Raw genomic sequence first — 13,075 nt, forward strand, 5'->3', positions numbered from 1 at the left:
ATTTTGACTTTGTTTATACTCCCAAAGCCTCCCAAATTTGGACTAGACTATAGACTGTCCTTATGCGTAAATTCATCTCATCCCCAGGCAAGGGCACTGTAACTTTGTTACAGCCTTCAGCCAAGTCAACTTGCAAGGAGACACCATTAAGCACAGTTGCTGATAACCTCTCTTCTAGGAGGCCCTAGGCAATCATGCTCAAATGGTGTATTTTCCTGAATTATATATGAGAAAACCATTTATAAGTACCACCAAGAGGTTGTCTAGCTTTCATAGCTGTTCTATTTTAAAATATTAATTTGTTCAGAAAAGTAGACCATATGATTTGTGTGGCCAGCAAAATAAAACAAGTTAGTTTCATGTCAAGATTTAACAACTAAGTTGGTAAAAAGATAACACCAAAATTCCTAGTTATTCAAATAGTTTTCCTCATCATGAATCACAAGTCACATCTAAAAACATGGATATGATTAATACACAATATTTGTACTACTAATACTCACGGGGTTTCCAGCATGACCCTACACACACTGGCCATGGTGCTTAAACAATCTGTAGTATTCTCTATTGGTAAATTTTTATTCTGCAAAAGAAGATAAACAGTTTTCAATTTTTGTAAAAGATTATCATATAAAACATAAATCAAGTCACTGATCTGTTGGCATGGCAATATGGAGGATTAAAAAACTTCAGTACAACTATGGTAATATTAAGTTATTTTGCACAGTTCTGTTTTGTACTTTTGCTTTTGTTGTTCTGGGTTTTAAACATTACATTGAAAGCTGGCAACCTAAAGATTAAAGTCTACAAAATTGAAGCCTACCATATCTGTTTTGCTTGCAGAAATGCACCAGTGAGACTACTGATGCTTAGCAAGTTCTAAACGAAAAAAATCTAATCTGTTCTCTAAGGACAGTCTTCTGTAGCCAAATACGTGCAGCAGATGCATGTCTTTCTCTTCACTGAAGACTTATTGTTTCAGAAGAATATCTCAATCTCAAACATTTAACATGACAGGTAACTTTTCAAGGCATTTCAAGTGTAAAGAAGAATGAATAAAGAATTTATTGAAATAGAAATAAGACTTTGTATTAGTATTCTAACACACGTACTGTTTTTTAAATTAAAAATGGTGTATTCTATTTGAGACAAAACGTAATTATCAAGTGTCCATCAGAACACAATCACTACAATTAAAGTATCACTGATATTTAGATACAGTGAAACAGGAATGCTTTACAACATTGGAATACTTTTCAGGATCCATTCTCTCATTAACCTTAGTTGACTTTAAACAGCAAAAGACAAGTGCCTTCAGAAGGAGAAAAGGAAGACGTACTGCAATTCCCTATTTTTAGCACAAAATCAAACTGTTTCCCCTGAAATTTTATGAAGTTTCTGATTCAAGTACAAAAAAAAAGCAGGGCAGCATGGTATTCTAGGTATTACTAGAGGAAATCTTTCACTATCAGTGTTGTATTACTTCCTGCTTATTTTTTGCAATGCATCCACAAGGTGGCTAGCTGACACTGTTCACCTCTACAGCTTCTAAGAAGGGCACATCCTGTTTCTTGAGGCTCCAAAAAAACAAGTTGGATTTCTGGATACAAGAATAAGCCCGATAGTTCTGTTTTCAAAATAATGTCTGGCCCTGGAAATCTTACGTATGCTATCCAACCCATAAATGTATACTCTTACCTCTGACACAAATTTTGTTGTAGCATCACTTAAGGTTTTCAACATTGGCGTTGCTTCAGCATAAAATAAAGACATTCTGTTTGCCAACTCGTTATTTACTTCATTTTCTCCTTCTGCCTAGAAAGCAGGAAAGAAGAATTCAGTTTTTCTTTATATGGAAAACTAGGTAGTAGCACAAGGTGACATTTCGTACCATCTAAAGGTTACCTACTGGGACATTATTAATCCTCATACGGCTCAGAGTTCTTCTGTAGTAGCTGAAGTCATTCTGTATAGCAGGATTTGTCATCTATGTAGATATGGAAGGAAAAGAGTTAAGACAAACTTCTCAAGAAAAATATAAAGACAAGATTTCATAAAATTTAGTACCAAGAAAAAGAAAATACTTAAATTCCTGAAATAAAAGACTTGTGACACTGTAAATAGAGATACACAGAAGAAATCTATCTTATTAAATATCAGATTTTTCAGAACAAGATCTAACAAGAAAAGGAGGAGGTTTTGTAATAGGAATTTGAAATTAATAGGTTGAAAAAGATGTTTTTGTACATTTGATTCCAAGGATCAGATCAATACATTGGTATTATGTATTACGAGCTAAGTTCTTTTCACATCAGTAAGAAAGTACGTGCCCAGCTATTAACAGTAACACCAGCACCATCCCAAAAGATGTACCAAATTCAGCTGAAGAAACACAACTAAGATGAACTCAAATGTAACAAGTGTCTAAAGATAACATTTCTTCTGTATTCCAGTTTAATCTAACTGTAGTTCATGTGAACAAGCCATCCATAGCAGACATTTGAATATTTACTAAATGCTCTGTTCTAGAACAGAATGCAATCCGAACTTCACAGAGTTGTTTTCCTTTTCTAACCTACTTATAAAATTACACCAAGTTCTTACCTTGAGCTCATCAAATCGGAGGGTAAAGTGAAGAATTTCTGCGAACTGTTTAGCAAGAGCCTGCTCTCGCTCCAGGTGTTGTGTTGGTGAATATGGAGTGCTTGTCAGGGCTCCCAACAGACCTCTCAATCCTGCCTCTTAAAAGAGGAGAATGTTTCACATTATACAACTGCACTTGCTTCCTGTGCCCGATGCTCTACACACTAGCCTTAAAATATCAATCTTCCAAAGCACACGGCAATTAATGATAGACTTCGGGAATGGCTTCTATGTGCCAATTTTATCATATTTACTTACAAACCACTATGGCAACTATGCCCAATCAGCACTAATGACAGTGATGAAATGTTTTTCAAAAAGCTTTATTCCAGCTTTGTCAGCAACATGCAAGTTATCTTCAAGAAGGTAAACCAAAATTCAAGATTGATACCTATCACCAGAAGTCATGTTTTATTTGTCTGTTTTTAAGATAAACTCACACTCAATATCTTGGTGCCCTCCCAGGTTAACTACAGGGACAGGAGATGTCAAGTATACTCCTATCCTCTCTTCTCTCAGGCATCCACTGAAGTTTACTTTCACATGAAAAAGGTGGTATACAAAAAAAAGTGCATGGAAGGAACCTTGCAATAAGAGCTTGTAACAAATGGTTGACCTGGATGTGATCTGTATTTCAAGTGTACAAACCTAATGAAGACAAAAAGTATGTTCATACCATTCAACTTACCTAGTCTTTGAGAAAATTCATAGAATTTCTTTAGTTTGCCTACTAATGGAACAACTGCACCCCATGCCTTCTCTTGCAGTTTCTCATCATTGGGATGCTGTATTGCCTTGTATTAGGAAAAAAAAGAGGAAAAGAGTATGTTTAGATAAAGAATATCTGAGACTTCACTGAAAAAAAATCTACGCAGGGTGATTGTTAAGAGAAGTAATCTAGCTCTCTAAATACTGAGGACTTTCTAGTAAAGAGATAACCAAAGACTAACCAAAGACTGTTCCAAAAAGCGCTAAACATTTGCGTTGAAAGTAAGTATCCAGCATAGAAAAGCAAAACAAAAAACACCTTGAGAAAGTATAAATAATTTGTTAAAATTACTCAGATTATGAAACTTTACATAAGCAGATGTAGTTAATTGAAATCAACAACTTCACTTGCAAGCAAAGCAGTTCGGTGATCAAATTCTCTAATATTATCTATCACAAATTTCAGAAATGGTGAAGAAAACAAACCACAATACATTCCCTATGAAATTCAGGCTAAATATTACAGTAGGGACATTGTGATACAATCAGAAACAAAGATATGTCATATGTCAGAACATTAAGGCATATATGTGTAGACCTCATCTTTACAGTAAGTTTTCAAGACAGATAACACTTCGAATTCAATCTCTTCAAGTTTTTAAGACAGAAACAGGACTTTTCTGCAACTGAAATTTATCAAGAAAACAGAAATAAAAAAGTTTGTAACTCCCTAGCTCCCTTCTTCAGTCAAGTCCTTGACTCCAAAATCCATTTCAGTCAGCTCTGGGCTACAGGTTTTAGCACACTTCTTTCTGGCCCTTACAAAGCTTCCTTCTGCTTTGTCTACCTCCTCTCAGCTGCAAGTCTCTTTCTGCACAGGAACTTCAGGCCTTGGTGCTGTGACACACATTACTGCCAGATCCTAGAGCCTCCGCTTGAACATGCTCTTTCTTTAAAGAAAGAAATTAGTTATCTCCCCTCCCAGGGCTGCGTGTGACACAATTACCATTATGAAACCTAACTTACCACTTCAGAGAGACTGAATAAAAACACATGGTACTTATGAGCTGAATAGCTATGAGTTTCTCCAATTTACATGGAGCGAGCAGAGATTCTTGTCTAGTAAGGTTTCTCAAAGAATGCTACAGTGGGAATTCTCCTCACTTTAGGAGCAAAGCAGTCCCAACTCTTCCATCTGAACCAGAAGAAGAGGGAACTGAAAGACTATTTATTCTACTTTTCCTTTAAGTTAAGTAAGAATGGAGTGACATGCTGTTCAGAAACTGTTTCCATCCAAACATCTCCTTCTGTAAATAAAAGCCACTTTGAAGGTATTGAGAAGCCTTTCGCATTAGGATTCTCACACATCAGACTTTTCCAATCAGCACACAAAAAGATGTTGACATTATTTAACATTGCATTGAAGTCATGCTACGAGCTTGTCTAATGACTACTAACTTGGGAAAAGCTAACGTGGAAATATAAAGAAAACCAACTGCAACAATTCCATAAAACCTCTGAGAAGTGTGCAATTACACGTGTGTGTTAATACTGCTGAAACAAGTGACATCCATTTTGCTGTTAAAAGGAACATTCCAAAGGAGAATTTCAAGACAGCAATTTTAATAGGCAACATGCTCTGCCAAGACAGCTCCTGCAAGCAAAGTTAAATTCCAGTGGTACTGTTAGGATCAATGAACAATCACAGGCTGTGCACAATCGTAACGCTCTGGCTCACCTCTCGTATTTCATGGCCAGCTCCTCTATATGACTGCAAGTCTTCCAGTATTCCTTCTGCATCCTTTAACACTACATTCACCTGATTATAAATTTCCTTTTCAGATTCTGTAGGTTGGGCATCTAAACAGTAGAACATATTAAATATATATATATATTTAACAACATAATGGAATTCAAGAGGCACACCATCACTTAGGGACAAATTCTTCATACAACTCACTAATTATGGCTATGTATTAGGAACACCAGAAGAGAGCAAATTGCATTTGTTTTAGTAATATTTTACCTTCTTTTAGCACCCCAAGAGATCCCCCTGGAGTCTACTCTGACTGATTTACTATTAGATTCAAAAAAGAAACACTGGCAGGATGCCTTTATGAGTGCTGTGTAATGATAACTGATATTCACCATAGGGTGCACTGCAAACTCAGTGTACAGTAAGGGACTTAGCACACTCACTGCACATACACTAACAATGGAAATGAACACCTGAAGGTTATCTAGGATTACTGCATAAGCTTATTTTTCCTCTCTTCTGCCTCCCCTGTTTGTTACTGGGAGGGAAAAGAGCTGCTGTATCTTTTACTTCTATATAATTAATTCACAACACATTCTTTATTGCACTAATTGCAAAATCACAGTTGAGTAAAGATCTAGCGTAAACTCATTCTCTTCCTTTTTTTTTTTTTCCATTTAATTTTAAGGATACATTGTCTTACCAGCAGTATATTCGATTTTATTTCAGAAAGCTCTATATAGGTATGCATCTAAAGAAATGTCATTCAGTAGGAAGTATGTTTTGAGAAAACCAAGAGGCTTTAACGTTTAAACATAACCACTTCAGTATAAATATCTCAGACTTGTTTTACCTTACTTTATCTTTTAAAATTCTGATGAAAGCTCTAAAGATAGGTCCTCTTAGACTAATACAAAAAAGGTTAATTACCAAAGCTGTTAGTGCAGCTATTTACAAAAAAAAAGTACATTCATCCATTTAAGTGGGCAAAATATGATATTAAATAAATATCAGGATATTGTAACTCAAGGGTTTTCAATAACAAAAGTCAAGGGATTTATTGTTACTACCCTTCTACAGGGACAAACAAAAGCTGTCTTACAGGCAATACAGCCTCAAGATTTTGTGCAGTTTAAAAAGCCCAGAAAAAATCTTTAATGAAAGTGATTTCTCTATGATCAATACATACAACACTCACTAATGGTGATGGAAGTCAGAGACATTAAGTTAAAAAAAAGAAAAAATCCCAATATGAGTGTTACACAATAGAAAATCATTATAAAGCAGAGTTTGCATTAGAAGAAATTAAGTTTCACATGCATTGCCTGTCTGGATTTTGTTTTAATTTTTGCATCATATTTCATAACTTTATGGTTCCTCAGATAGACAGAATAGGCATTATTAGCAAACATGCCCACACAGATTTTGCAACAGTTTAACTGTGCTATTTTGAGAACCACCAAGAATTATCATGGGTAAAATTAAGCAGGTCACTCCTTTTAAAAAAAAAAAAAAAAAAGCATCTACAAGAGCACCACATTGATTAGGCATCGAGTAAAAGTGGCCAGTGCTTTTCGGATCATCACAAAGGTCACATTTATAATTTTGAAAGCTGCTGAAGACTGCTGTAAGAAATGAAGACAAAAAAAAATGAAGGAATATAGCAGACAGGTAAGCACAAGTTGACTGGCAGCAGTTCATGCACAAACATGAAACGCTATAGTGAAATACAGACTGCAATGTGAAGCTCTGTAGCATTCCAGATTGTGTTGTTAAATAATGCAATCAAGACTTGCCACTTGGATTGTCTCACGCTGAGAATCCCTCTTGCCTTTTTAATTTTTCATGACATTTTTTCTTTACCCTCCCTACTAAGAACAGTCATTTTTCAGCAGTGGGGGATGAGGGGCTGCACAGCAGAAGGGCTCACAAGAGCTCTTCCTTTTTTCAAAACCAGCAGACAAGCAGAACAGATGTGATACTGTGACCTTCCAAGTTATAAAAAATGACAACCACCCTCTGAATACAAATTGTGAAGTCTTTGCTGAGTAGCTGGCTATGTATGGCAACCCCTTTATCTCCACAACTCCGCTTCACTTTGGATGTAATCCAATTACTGCACCTTGTTTCCCTAGAATGTTTCAGGAAACCTAAACCAATGACTTTATTTGTTGGGGGGTGGGAGGGGGTAAACATTTTATTGTGTATAAGTAACAAACTCCTAGATCCACATTTTAAAATCCAGTAGACACTGGATTATTTCTTCTGGCATGTATCTACTTTTGGTACACTTTCAACAGACAAAACTATATCTTGTTTTGTCCCAACTAAGCTCCTCTCCCATCTGTAATTCTTCATTGCCAAGACATGCAATGAAGAGCTACATTTTTAGTTAGAGAACAGTGCAAATATAAAAAGTAAAGCCCATAGGACTGTGAAGTGAATGTAAAATAACTTAAGATGGATTAAGATGGGTTTAAAAAAATACAGTGTGGAAAAGCTTCAAGCTGTGGTGCAGCCTGGCTCAGAACAATTGGCCTATTGGCTTTGTAAGACAGTGTACTGTGAAAATTTATAGATAAAAAGGGACAGGCTGCCCTCTCCAGCGCCCCTGGAAACTCCAATAGATGGAGGGAGCATTTGCACACACTTGTATGTACGTGAGGATTCAAGCTGTGGGGACTTTATTTGAGTCACTGACTGTAAAACTTGTTTTCCTCACTATGGAGGACACGGACCAGGAATGATAGACGTGCTTCTGGAACTTGTCTTGATAACTGAGAATGAACAGCCAGCAATGCCAGGCATCCAAATGGCAACATGAAGGTGGTAACTTCAGGGATTCCCCCTTTCCTCTTACAGAGAATGTAAATTCTTGTCACAACTGCACGACAATGCTTTACTTTTACCTGGCAAAAACTCCCATTACAAGAGCAAATAGAGCAAGCACAGCACAGCTTGCTGAGCGGTTTTGAGGTTTGACATCGTTGCCAAGGGAGCTAACCCCTGGTTATTCAGGGCAGCTTTCCCATCTTTAATCCAATAATAAGTGCAGACTGATGTCCTCTGAGCAAATGAGAAGTAAATTTCACATTTAATTAGAACATTGCACTGAATGCAACATACATTTAGAGTTCATAATGCTCACACAGTAACATGTTAAAGACAAGAGACTGGACTTAAGCAACGTACAAACGCTGCCATGTGAACTAAACGCTGTAAGAGTATGACAACGTGTTGCATGCTAAAAACACACATTTTGTGACTACTAAAAGCATCCTGGTTGGCCTACAGAATAAAGGAGGGACAGAAAATAAGAGTTGACAATTAATGTTTGCTGTGTGGTATAAAACCGGTATTTTTCTCAGGGAAGAACACATTAATCCCAGAAACCAGATGGGATTCACCAACAGGGTAGAAATTCCAGCCTGCTAGAAATGAACAACCTGGTGTGGAGGGGGGTGACCCTGCAGAGGGATTGGAACTGGATGATCTTAAAGGACCCTTCCAACCCAAACCATTCTGTGATTCTATGAAATGATTTATGTGTCTCTACCATAAAGACTGAGGAACAAACTGTCTTTGTGGCTTCTCTGAAACCTAGCCAAGATTTTTGGAGGTAATGCAGAATACTTTTCATACTGTTAGCTTGAGATCATCACCTGCAAGCAAAAGTACTCTGCAGCTTAGCTACTATTCACACCATTAAGTTTGAGAAGCATTGCACTGTGACAGCAGTGACATCAATAGGAGCTTCCCATGTTGTACCTGGCTGTTGAAGTGGCACTGCAAAGATTTGAGTAGAATATTTAAAATAATTATTTGTTTCAAACAGCTGAATTGAATGACCAAAGAAAGCAGGAGCTTAACCTGCATTAATGCAGGGAACAGCCCACAGCCCATTACATCATTTTTTTGTCTGCGTTCTGATAGCCAGTCACTGACATCACTGCAAACTAGCACCAAGCTAAATATCTGAAAGTCCTGGAAACCAATTTTAAATCTTTCTACATTCAGCACCTGTATTCCTATAAAGATTTTCAGAGATTAGATTCTGTTGCTATGGTATTGTGCTAAGGAACATTTAACTGGTCTGCTCATTCCAAGGACATACCTGGATTCAAAAACAAAACATCTAGGCCTGTGTATTATTGGGCCAGGCAGGTAATACAGCATTGGGAATTTTGTTTTTAATACAGAGCTTACTTGCTCTTCCCCACAAAAACATAATCTTAAGTATCCCAAGATTAAGTGCCAAGTCTTGAAGAAAGATCTTGACTGTGTCAAAGTCAAGATTCTGTCAAGGCAAGCTATCTGAAATAGAGTAGAAAGAAGTATGGGTACATAGTACAGCAGCAGAAACACACATAGGACAGAGTTAAAAATGAATAAAGAACAGTCTAACAACTCAGCCACAGTGTAATTTGACTGCATGTATAAACATTTCATGTCAGCAACCTCCTTACTCTCATGCCAAATCATGTTCATGCTCAAAACATGCATTTAAAAAAATGTGATGGATAAAAACTTTCAAAAAAATTAGCAGCAATTGTTATAACAAATGATTCCAGAATTATGCCTCATGTATTCAGCTACCTTGAACTAGTGCATAATCCTATTAAACAGTTTGTATTTGCAGACTGAACTGGATTTCCAGTGCTCCAATATTCTCCTGCACCATTTCTCCCTACTTCACTACTTCATATCTATTTGGAGATACGTGAAACTTGAAATGTTCTTAAACAAGTCTTGTTTTCCAGTTCTTGAACACAGCCCTTGATTATCTCCCTTTCATGGCTAACTTGTATGGCTACTGTCATTCAGTAAACCAAATGTTAGGAAAAGACAGATGATGAAATCAACACTACAGGATGAGGGTTTAGAAACATTCCAACTTCAAATGATATTAAAGCATAACCATATCTCTCCAAGCGTTCTCTTTTATTTTGCAAATAATAAAATCAATTGGCACTATTTCACTGAAAAATAATTTAGGAGAAAGAAAAGATAATGAATCTTGTATTATCCGTATCATAATATTTCATGGTAAGGCTTTTATTTTATTTTATTTTTTGTTATAGTATTCCAACGTATTGTGTTACAAGTTAAAATGCACTTTGAACATTATTTTTCTTGTTTTATGCTAGTTGATGCACAGCTGGGGTAAAGCACGTCCCAAAATAAAGTGATTAAACATGCATAGCAGCAGCCAACACCACTTACCTGCCATTCTTAGGCTACATTATATCATGCAACAAAAACTACAAGCAGAAATACCAACAGCATGTGAACCTTCCTGAACTCTTGGCATTGATCAAAGGTTTACCTCTCTTATCTTCAAAAGCAATTTCACCTCTATAACACTTGCTGAGCGTCCAATTGAGGAGGGATGAGGTTTACTGTCAAATTTCAATGCCAAATCAAGTAAGGTTCACAAACACACCTCTACCACTGCGATGTTGGAGAGCTATGAAGAGCTGTTGTGAGCCAACCAGTATGCGCTGCATTCAGCATCTAGAGGCATACCAGAAGTGCACAAAGAAGGAATTAGATTTTATGTTTTGTCCTTCTTTAAGACACACATCTCCTTGCAATTTCAGTATGTCTTCAAAGAATTCAAGTTCTTTTAAAAATTATTTTCAAAGTTTTGGTTAAAAAACAGAATTTTGGTTTTAAAAAGGAAACTATATCAGATTCCAGCAACAAAATGCAGTTTGAAAGTATTCCTGGAAACAAAGATTTTACTTTTTAGAAACTTGGGTTATTTTAAAAGAGATTATTACTTTTGTCAGAAGTTCACTGAACTTTTCATAGCTCAGACATGCAAAGCTGTTAGAAAGATGGCAAAGTGAAAACATACATTTAGTACATGACAAATGCAGTCTACTGCAGGCAAAGAGTAATAGATATATAAAATCATCTTCTCACTTTCAAAATCAAGGAAAAAATTTGGCCCCTGCTCAAGGTCTGTGCATGTCAAAACTTTAAGAAGGTTCCCCATGTTAAGGTACCTGCCAAGACAAGAATGAGAGAAAAGAAAATTTTCCTTTATAAGAAGGAACAGCCCAAATATAGTTGATTGAAGTGGTGGGGAAGAAGACCAAGGAGTTCCATCAGGCATGGACCCGTCCTTCAGGCTCCCTCTTTGCCAGGGGGAGGAGAGCCCACTTCAGGGCCGTCCAGCTGGTGATCCCAGAGATGCAATGCAGCTTTCCTGTCAGAAGTGACGTACATCAACATCTTCACAGCCTCCCCTTTGAGAAAGGGGCACGACTCCAATTGGAGGTCTTGTGACTAATTCTGTCCTGGTACACCTTAGCACCAGTGTCCTGAGCAGGAGTACCATATTGAGGGCTAATACCACATTGGCCAGCACTGACATGGTAGTAACACTGATGGGACAACAGAGGAAAAGTGTTTTAATTTTGTCAGCTCCCATAATTTTGAGAGGTGATCATTATAGAAAGCTGAATCAAGATGCATCATTTCATTGTGCAGAAAATGCCAACAAAGGTAATCCCCAGTTCTCTTGCACAAGGTGCCTAGAAGATTTGAGAAGATCACACAGTTCTACATCGGACTTTTAGATGTAAAAATATACATTAACTGCACCATGAATGAATAAACCGGAAACAGGAATAATTTAATACTTGCTGGTATATAAGATAGGATTACAGACAACAACTGCTCAGTACAGATTACCATGGCATACTGACAGAATTTTTCATTGTATGATTACTTGATTTGCAGGCAGATGGATGGACATCACTGACCACAGAGACCCAAAATGACTAAGCACAAGAAAAGAAAATTTACACAGTAGCATGATGGTGGCTTGGCTCCTACTGAGAAAAAAAAAAACAAACAACAAACAACAAAAACCACAACAAAAACACAAAAACAAAGGCAAAAAAACAAACCACATGCAACCCTTTTTCAATTTGCAGATTTGCAACTGAGTCCCCTAGTCTTCATTGCAGCAGGTATAAGCAACCCTCTTCATACCATTTCAAATGCACCAGCTGTGAAGGGCTGAGAGACTTACTTTCAAAATCCAAGAAAAAATGTGCTGCATTGTGGTCTATGTCCCTGGTTAGCACCTTAATGAGATTACCCATGCCAGCAAACCTAAAAATAAAAATGGCAAAATAATTTAGTTCCAATAACCATTTCCTATTTTCAGTACACGCCTGGGTTAGCTGGAGCAGGGCTTCCATCCTGGTTTGCACACTGCAGATCCATCACCTTCTGGTGGGAAGTAGTGGATGTGCACTATACAGTGCATTTCTTCTCTTCTTCTCATTGATTATCGAAAATATGAAGAGTAATAGTTTTGGCAAAAATGAAGTTCTGAATTGTCATCTCCTTCTTAGCTTAACAATTATGCTACCTATGATTGTTTTGCTGCAACCTACAGCCAATAAGGCCATTGGTACTTAGGAGAACAGTGACCTCAAAAAGACTAGAGCTGTTTTAAGCCTGATTTTGACTCTTTCCCCATCACTCAAAACAAAACTTGGGAAGTGTCTCAGTAGTAGTTATCAGTGGCCAACAAACAGTTCTTCCCATCAAATGAGGTAAAGTTAAGAGTCCAATACAAGTTGAATGCTTTCAAAAAAGAAAAAAAAAAAAAAGAGAATCAAGTTGCAACAGTTGTTCTTATTTATATTTGCTGTCACACTGCAGCTAAAAAGAAATGAGAAGTAGAAGGAAAATTACACTGTCCAAAATTAAACTAGGTCAGATAAGACATTTTCAAACATGAGTAAGTTTCCAAAGTAAATAAATACCTTCAGTAGGACAATGAAAATAACACTTCATGAAGAGGCAGCCTTTTCAATGACTCTTCAGTGTCTCACAGAAGCTAAAAATACTTAAAATCAGAACCCTGAAATATCAGGAATTCAGCGAGGTACTGCTGCAAGGCAAACTCAAGGTATTACTGATTCAAAATCTTTTAAGAATAAG

General features: G+C 36.9%; 1 protein-coding gene across 12 annotated transcripts in view; it reads right to left on the minus strand.

Moving 5' to 3' along the window:
- CYRIB (CYFIP related Rac1 interactor B) overlaps positions 1-13,075 on the minus strand; it is a 95,725-nt gene that overhangs the window by 5,191 nt on the left and 77,459 nt on the right. For 9 of the 12 annotated variants that reach the window (XM_052704849.1, XM_052704842.1, XM_052704853.1 and 6 more), the window contains 7 exons: positions 11,036-11,118; positions 5,090-5,211; positions 3,332-3,437; positions 2,605-2,741; positions 1,910-1,987; positions 1,699-1,815; positions 504-583 (listed from right to left, as the gene is read on the minus strand). In XM_052704849.1, the coding sequence (XP_052560809.1) occupies positions 504-583; positions 1,699-1,815; positions 1,910-1,987; positions 2,605-2,741; positions 3,332-3,437; positions 5,090-5,211; positions 11,036-11,108 (713 nt within the window). In that variant the 5' untranslated portion in view covers positions 11,109-11,118. Of the gene's footprint in view, positions 1-503; positions 584-1,698; positions 1,816-1,909; positions 1,988-2,604; positions 2,742-3,331; positions 3,438-5,089; positions 5,212-11,035; positions 11,119-12,152; positions 12,236-13,075 lie in introns of all 12 variants that reach the window. The other 3 variants (XM_052704843.1, XM_052704852.1, XM_052704848.1) reach the window with 2 other exon arrangements.

Source organism: Tympanuchus pallidicinctus, unplaced genomic scaffold (assembly GCF_026119805.1).
Source record: "Tympanuchus pallidicinctus isolate F22 unplaced genomic scaffold, pur_lepc_1.0 scaffold5, whole genome shotgun sequence".
Lineage (NCBI taxonomy): Eukaryota > Metazoa > Chordata > Aves > Galliformes > Phasianidae > Tympanuchus > Tympanuchus pallidicinctus.